The 8,902-nt window shown below is 32.8% G+C and overlaps 1 protein-coding gene across 2 annotated transcripts in view; it reads left to right on the plus strand.

Moving 5' to 3' along the window:
* LOC126918081 (ATP-binding cassette sub-family C member 4-like) overlaps positions 1-8,598 on the plus strand; it is a 15,555-nt gene extending 6,957 nt beyond the window's left edge. The window contains exons 3-13 of one of the 2 annotated variants that reach the window (XM_050725696.1): positions 738-848; positions 932-1,066; positions 1,516-1,720; positions 2,098-2,320; positions 2,587-3,243; positions 3,444-3,949; positions 4,026-4,307; positions 5,000-5,229; positions 5,301-6,612; positions 6,699-7,001; positions 7,150-8,598. In XM_050725696.1, coding sequence (XP_050581653.1) covers positions 738-848; positions 932-1,066; positions 1,516-1,720; positions 2,098-2,320; positions 2,587-3,243; positions 3,444-3,949; positions 4,026-4,307; positions 5,000-5,229; positions 5,301-6,612; positions 6,699-7,001; positions 7,150-7,290 — 4,105 coding nt within the window. In that variant the 3' untranslated portion in view covers positions 7,291-8,598. The remainder of the gene's footprint in view (positions 1-737; positions 849-931; positions 1,067-1,515; positions 1,721-2,097; positions 2,321-2,586; positions 3,244-3,443; positions 3,950-4,025; positions 4,308-4,999; positions 5,230-5,300; positions 6,613-6,698; positions 7,002-7,149) is intronic. The other variant, XM_050725697.1, reaches the window with a different exon arrangement.
* The last annotated feature ends 304 nt before the right edge of the window (positions 8,599-8,902 follow it).

An 8,902-nucleotide genomic window follows, 5' to 3' on the forward strand; every position in this document is an offset into this window, starting at 1 on the left:
GTCACTAATCGCGTCACGCATCGTGATTTTACGTTTGCGAAATTGCTTTTCCGTTTACTTCCATCGTCGCGAGTCATGAAATCTCTTAGTCCTGTTATAGTCCTTGAATTTTTATGTCTTTTTAAAGTACTTTTAATTTCTTAACAAAATTGTAAGCATAAAATTAAAACGAGAAGTCACGTACATTGTTAACTATTCTTTCATGTTTTCCTCAAACTCTACCTCAATAAGTCTTTAACGATAAGAAAATATGATCGAGCCGAAAATGACTAAAAAATGTAGCAAAGTTAATTTCATATTCGAGATTTCAAACAACATTTCGACTATTCTTATTCGACGACGGATGTTAATGTAAATTGCTATTTTCACGAATACTATAATTTAAGAAATGGAACTTAAGTAGGGATGTGTTTCATTTACTAAATATTATAACGTGTATTATAATATATATATTTATATATTACTAGTATAGTATAGTATTAAAAAACATATATTTTTAAAAATATATTTAATATAATTAACATATATATAATATATATAATTAATATTAATACGGTAATTAATGATATTTTGGAGCAGATTGGTTGTGCGAGGTGTTAGCCGTTAATGGGTGAACGCACCAAAACTGTATTATCATCGTCGTATCTAACTATCAATTGCGTAGAGCATCCCGTTAAATATAATTGCTCGTTTCTACATACATGTGTATATTACCTATTGTATTTAATGATACACAGGTGGACGATAGACTTGTTCAAGACAGGCTACAGAAAGGTTCTGCAAACAGAAGATTTATATAGTCCTTTGAAAACCGATCAGTCAAGCTACCTTGGAGATCGATTAGAAAAGTTTGTATAATTCAATAAGCAATTATTATTTGATTGAACGAAAAAATAATCAGTGCTTAAGTTATGAAATGTGTGATTTTCAGACGATGGAAAATCGAGTTAGAAAATTCGAGGAAACACAAAAGGAAGGCCAGCCTGTTGAGAGCTATCTTTCGTACCTTTTTATGGGAGTACATCGTACTTGCTTTGGTGCAGATATTAAACGAATTTTTCCTTCGGTATATCTTTTGTTTTCTAATTTGTTGTACTTGGTATTTTCAATTAGGAGTATTGCTTGTACTTGATAATCTTCTTTTTTCTTGGATAGAAAATTATTTTTATGAAAAAGAAAGAATTGGAAATAATAATTAGTAATATTTCTATATATAGATAATACTGAGTGAAAAATATTCATGTAATAATAATTACACTATTTTCTTTTATTGTGACCATAGATTTTATCTCGTGTAGTAACTAGCATTTCTCTTATCGTTTCTTGGGATTATTTTCGTCAACGGAATTCTGGCGATATGTATCTAAAAACATTGATAAATGTCTGGCTTTATCTATTTAAAGAAAAGTTTTAATTCTAACCAGATCCAATATCGATCTCTGATCATAATGCAAGAAAATGTTGTACCTACTTCAATATCCTTACACGATTATGATGTCTTGTATCCGTTTAAAGATTAGGGACACCGATGCTTCTGGGTGGGCTTCTGCGTTACTTCAAAAAGAACACGACCGAAACTTATGAAACTGCGTTACTATACGCGGGTGGAATTTGTATAGCAACAGCTATAAATGTAATCGCGCTCAATCAAGTGGTTTTCGGCGCGTTTCATGTTGGCGCGAGAATTAGGGTCGCTACTTGTTCTGTAGTATACCGGAAGGTAATACAGGAAATGTAATCAGCAGTGAGGCTTTACTTTTAAAGACTACTTACCTCAGTCAAATAATAAAATTATATCGCGCGTGTATTTTTGAAGTGTTACAATGTCAAACTAGTGTTTCAGAAGAAGCGAGGAACTATTTGGAAGCTTACAAAAAATCATTTATATTAAACACACTCTAGGATCTAGAAAATGGTTAAATATTTTTGTAATCATCTCTTCTTAGTTCTTCAAACTCATTTTTAACGCTGTTAATGTTCTTCTAGCATAGGATTTAATTATTTCAAATTGTGATACTTTTGAAATACATGTGCGATATGAAACCTTTACTAACCATTGCATGTATAAAACGACAATATCAATGTATTTGTTTTTAGGCGTTACGGCTTAGCAAAACAGCGCTTGGTGAAACGGCACCAGGGAAAGTGGTCAATTTGGTGGCCAATGATGTGAATAGATTTGATCTCGTTTCCATTTTCATACATCATATGTGGTCTGCACCACTTTCTACGTTAATTATAGCGTACTTTCTTTATATCGAAGCGGGATACGCTGGATTAATTGGTATCGCTGCGGTCTTCGTTGTTGTACCGATTCAATGTGAGTTTCTGGCAATGATGATTCCATTGTCAAGCTGGAAAAGCTCGAGTTCTTGCACTTGTAAAATATGACATAGCTTACTTACGATATTTTGTAAAATATTCTATTCATGAAAGTAGTCTATTAATTAAAACATTCTACTCTATTAATTAATTATTTTTTTTGTAAACATGCAAGTGCAAGGCCTTGAATTAGACACTAGTAAAGCTATAAGCTTTAAAATTTATGAAATATTATATATTTTCAATGTGAAATTTATGTTTTAGCATATACGGGAAAGCTGTCCTCCAAGTTTCGACTACAGACTGCCATGAAAACTGATGAGAGAGTTCGTTTAATGGACGAAATTATATCAGGAGTTCAGGTCATTAAGATGTATGCATGGGAAAAACCATTCTGTGCTTTAATCGAAACTGCCCGTAAATTAGAATTGCAAGTGGTGACTAAAAGTGCTTATATCCGAGGCATCTACATGACCTTCAACTTGTTCACTACAAGAATGGCCCTCTTTTGTACTTTAATTAGTATGCTACTATTTGGCGATGAATTATCAGTCGACAAAGTATTCGTCTTTTCTTCCTATTTTAATATTCTGGCGCATACTATGTCTGGAATGTTCGTACGGGGTTTTGCTGAAATTGCCGAATGCTTGGTAGCTGTGAGAAGATTACAACACTTTTTGATGTACGAGGAATTTCAAGACAGTGGCCATATTTTAAGCAACTTTACAACTAGCATTAATGGTAGCATCAATAGCATCTCAAAGCATACTTCCAATAAAACTTCGAAGCCCGATATACCATATATTGACGATGAAATAGACGGTTATGAGAATCTGGATGATTCTTCAGAAAAAAGAAGACACAATGGTTTAGTGGTTGTTGCTAGCGACTTGCTTAAGAATACGGCGAATATAATAGGGGGTAAACATTTGATATATTATGTATAGACTGCGGATGTTTACGCAAATATGAGCACTATACTTTGGGTATTTTATGCATTTTTGTACATTATGTATATTTTGTGCGTTTTTGCATATTAAATTTGTCATAAATGCTTCCGCAGTCTAGTTATATGGAATACAAAAGTAAAGCATTTTTTAAAAATATTTGTTTTCTTATAGAAAAGAAACCTTTTTCAACAATGAATCAGGAGACATACGCAGTAAAGATGAGCCACTTAACGGCTAAATGGGAACCAAGTCAATCTGAAAACACTCTTGAAGATGCAAATCTTGAAATACAAAAAGGAAAGATATATGCCGTAATAGGTATGGTCGGAGCCGGAAAGAGTTCTTTCCTGTCCGCTATTCTTGGAGAAATAGAAGTAACTGGAGGTCACGTGAAAGTGAATGGAAGTCTGAGCTATGCTGGACAAGAAGCTTGGGTCTTTGGGTCCACTGTTAGACAGAATATTCTTTTTGGACAACCTTATGATCGTCAATTATATCAGAAGGTTGTGAAAGCTTGTTCTCTTCAAAGAGATTTCAAGCAATTCCCCCAAGGAGATCAAACAATTGTTGGAGAAAGAGGTAGTTCTTTGTCAGGAGGACAGAAAGCTAGGATTAATTTAGCTAGATCTTTATATAGACAGGCGGATATTTATTTACTAGATGATCCACTGAGTGCTGTAAGTACTTTAAAAGAAATGATTACATTTTAAAATAATTTAAGTGCAAAGATGTATATTATTTTATAAATTTTAGGTTGACACCCATGTCAGCAAACATTTATTTGAAGAATGTATACAAAGATATTTAGCTGGAAAAACGCGGATTTTGGCTACTCACCAGTTGCAGTATGTGAAAAATGTGGATGCTATTATACTCATAGAGCAAGGAAAAGTCACGGTATTTTCCCAATTTCAAGACTTACTAAGTCAACGACCAGAGTATGCAGAATTGCTAGCAGCGGAATCAGATTCAACCGAGGATAGCTCTTTAGAGAAGAGTAGTATGAAAAGACAATTTTCATCATCAAGCACTAGAGTAAGATTATTTTATTAGATGAAGGTGCCGAATAGTTACCTCCTCACCGATTTCGATGCCCTTGAAATATTTTGTTATGGTCACCATTAATTGAACAACTTCTTCCTATGTGGAATATTGGATGGTCGAGTTTAGTTTTTGAGTTAAAGACAGAGCATGTTTGGTATCATTTATATACTTGTTATATTTTATACAAAATTGTGCACGAAATATTATAGTTATTGCCTGTGTATATGTGTGTGTGTGTCCAAATTATAACTGTCCACTATTATCGGCATTACCCACATAGCTCGCTTACTTGGGCTGTCATCATTTAAGTAGCTTAATCCTACCTGTTCCTTTCCTTCTCGAATTCAGTGAGTGGAATTTTTATTTTTGTTTTTTCATTGTTCATATATCACTATGAAGATATTTAAAAAAAATTCCGTTAAGATTCATGAGGAGGTAACACGTCGACAGCTTCACGCAAAATATATGATACCAAACATATGTATAACTTCTATGTATAACTCGAAGATTAAAGTTGACCACCTGTTATATGTATAGGAAAAAGTTGTTCAGAATGGTGACCTTAACGACATATTTCAAGGGCATTGAAATCGGTGAGGAGCTAATTACCTAGTACCTTGACCTTTTACTTTTTGCAGCTGCGTAATCTTTCGTGAAATATATTAATAGATTTATTGCAATAGAGCCGAACTCCAGAAGCAAGTAGTGGAGGAACAGACGACGAGGAAGAAGACGAAAATTCTGAGAAATTTAACGATGGTTTAGAAGGAACTTCTCGTGGTGTAGTCAAGGGACCAATGTTCATTAAGTACTTCCAAACTGGTGCCAATTTATGCCTAGCCTGTACGGTACTCCTATTGTTTATATGTACACAGTTTATGGCTAGTCTCAACGATTATTTTGTTCCTATTTTGTAAGTATCAAAAAACATTGGGGCGATTTCTATTTCTTTAAGATTTCATTTTATAAAATAAATATTTTCAGAGTAAATGAAGAAGAAACGCGACATTATTACATTACAGAAGCTAAGTTAAACGCTACCAATAATACCTCGATTGAAAACCTCGATATTTCCTCTATGTATAATAGCATGTATGTTTATACCGCTATTATCGTTGGATTATTTTGCATTGGTATTACTAGATCATTAATCTTCTATAAAGTGTGCATATTATGCAGTCAAAGGTTGCATGATATGGCATTTAGTGCCTTAATTAGGACAGGCATGAGGTTCTTTGATACGAATCCTAGTGGCCGAATTCTCAATAGATTTTCTAAAGACATGGGAGCCATTGATGAATTGTTACCAAAGGCTATACTCGATGCTGGTCAAATATGCATGATGATGTTTGGATCTTTAGCAGTATCATGTATAATCAATCCACTTTTCTTAATTCCTATAGTATTTTTGGGTACTGTCTTTTATTGGATAAGGAAGGTATTTTTGAGGACTAGCAAGAACATTAAAAGAATGGAGGGCATGACTCGATCCCCTGTGTTTACTCATTTAAACGCTACTTTAAATGGATTGAGTACCATAAGAGCATACTGCGCACAGGATATATTAAGAAAAGAATTTGACAAACTGCAAGATGTCCATACTTCCACAGTTTACATGTATATAGTGGCGAGCACTAGCTTTGGATTCTCGTTGGACGTATTTTGCTTCGTCTTCACATCTCTAGTTATTTTCAGTTTCCTCTTATTGCAACAATCATTTTCTGGTGGAGAGGTAGGCTTGGCCATCACGCAGGTAATGGCCATGACAGGAATGATTCAGTGGGGAATGAGACAGAATGCTGAAGTGGCAAACCAGATGATGTCTGTGGAACGTGTGTTGGAGTATACGCAAATTGTGCCTGAACCGAATTTACGTGATAGGGGAAAGTTTGCCAAGAAAATCGAGAAGCAACTTCCACTACCTGCTAATGCACCAAAGAATTGGCCAACAGATGGAATGATCAGGTTCAGAAACGTTTATATGAAATACGTAGAGGATGATCCTCCAGTATTAAAAGGACTGAATCTCGTCATTAATCCTGGAGAAAAGATAGGTATAGTGGGAAGAACAGGAGCTGGAAAATCATCCTTAATATCAGCTCTGTTTAGACTAGCCAAAATTGAAGGTGTCATAGAAATCGATGGTATAGACACTGGATCCATTTGTTTAGAAGATTTACGACGTAATATATCGATCATTCCCCAAGATCCAGTTCTATTCTCTGGAACCTTAAGACGTAATTTAGATCCTTTCAACGAATTTACGGATAAAGCTCTTTGGGAAGTACTCGATGAGGTAAATTGTAATACTCAATCTGTCTTTCTTTTCTTCTTTTTTTTATAGATAAGGGCTTTAACAATCTTTTTTATCATATTATAAAGGTAGAACTGAAGGATGCTGTAATTACTGCTGGAACAGGCTTGGAAAGCCGTGTTTTGGATAGGGGCAGTAACTATAGTGTAGGTCAAAGACAGTTGGTTTGTTTGGCAAGAGCTATATTAAGAAATAATAAAATACTTATGCTCGATGAAGCTACAGCCAATGTGGATCCACAAACAGATGCCCTGATCCAGCATACAATACGAAAGAAATTTGCCAAATGCACCGTTCTTACCATTGCCCATAGGTTAAATACTATCATGGATAGCAATAAGGTTTTAGTCATGGATAAAGGACGCATGGCTGTAAGTAGAATTTATTATTTATCTACTTAGCTTTAAATATGATCTGATATTGGTCATTTAATTAGCTTTAATACATTACTATGTTAAATAATTAAGCTCTTCTGCATAAAAATTAATCAATTATAAAAAATAATATTTTAATTTGCAGGAATATGATCATCCTCATATACTATTACAAAACAATTACAGTCAATTCAAATCACTAGTTAAAGAAAGTGATCGTGCGATGTACGATCAATTAGTGAAAGTAGCAAAACAATCTTACATTGGCATATACGGAAAACGATGATTATTAAATAAATAGATTAAATAGCTTGATCATGAAAAAGGGTTTGCAGCAATATGAAAACAACTCCAATATATGAATTGTGTTTATTTCAAGAGAAAGAAAAGTATAGCTGTTACATCCAAAGATGCAAAAGTTTATTACTAAAAGTATTATTTAGCTATGAATTTTATCACGTTTCAAAGTGTGGTTTGATTGTGATTGATTTTGAATTAAGATTAGAAGTTATTACTTAATGCTGGGAACTATTACTTTTATTGTAGCAGTTCTTTTAATTACCAAGCGATAGTGCTTACGCATTCTGCAATACGCAATTCACGTTCTTAATTTTAATCCTACCAAGTATTATTACAAGCGTAGACAATGTAGTTATATAATGAATATAGTACAATATAGTCGCGAGCGGTATATAATATCCGAGGAAGCATATTTTTATATCTCTCTGTACGCAAATTATTACGATTGTTATTCCAAGAACTTTCTTATACAACGAAAACTTTCTTGCAGATTTTTATGCAAACTCATATTTCTACGAATACGACTAAAGAAACGAAATCTAAATAGAAATTTTGTTCACCTTCTAAATATTATACAAAAAAATTTCTTTTGGAAATTTTATGTATTTTTATACGTTAAAATTTTTCATAAATGCATGAAAATCCGTAAGTACATAGTAACCGAAAGTACTTATATAAATAGAACGCTACTGTGCGGCGTATCAAACTTACAAATATCTATAAATATACTTCATTTTTGTACTTCATACTTTATATATTTATGTTACATTTTACGTCATAAAAAATTTTATAATATATGCCGCGTGCAATAGGAAAAAAAGGAAAAGGAAGCAAATGAATTTTCAATAATTTTGGACGTTTGCGTAGATACCAAAAGTAAACATTTAAGTTAGCAATAAGAATCAAGATTTCTTATAATATTATTTTTATCATCGTAAGTGAAAATGCAACGTTTATAGTACTTTTCTACACATAGTTAATACTATATATATATATATTACGATCTTATTATGTATTATAAGTGCAAAATATACCATAACTACATGTACTACAGTATATATATTGTTATGATAGAGATCGAGAATTGATTAATCTATTATGTATACAGTGCTCGATACATCCGTCGATAAATTGATAAGATCGATCGAATGAAGAATATATTCGCGAGAATTATACAGCGATACAGTGTTCATTGTAATTTGCTATATATTTTCGAAAATTATATTGTTATATTTTTTATGTATACATAAATTATATCTAACTGTAAATAAAAGTCTTTATTTTTATACCTTAATGGAAATAATTTATAGTACTTACCAGTTCATGTGTTTAGATGGCAGTTCTATTCTTTTAAAACAGTGGCACTTATGTTCGTACACCATAGAACTGTAAATATAATTCTACTAATGGAAATAATTTATTTTAATAATTCACAGTACGTAACAGTTTACACATGTCAAGTGGAAGTTGCATTCTTCTAAGACAGTGATACGTATCGTAGAAAAATAGTTTCATAAAGGATATTTATTTAAAGGAATCCTATATTCGTTTTGATTGATCACATTGTACTTCAGTATAATTAATACAAAATAACAGTG

The sequence above is a fragment of the Bombus affinis genome, chromosome 6, assembly GCF_024516045.1.
Source record: "Bombus affinis isolate iyBomAffi1 chromosome 6, iyBomAffi1.2, whole genome shotgun sequence".
Taxonomy (NCBI): Eukaryota; Metazoa; Arthropoda; class Insecta; order Hymenoptera; family Apidae; genus Bombus; species Bombus affinis.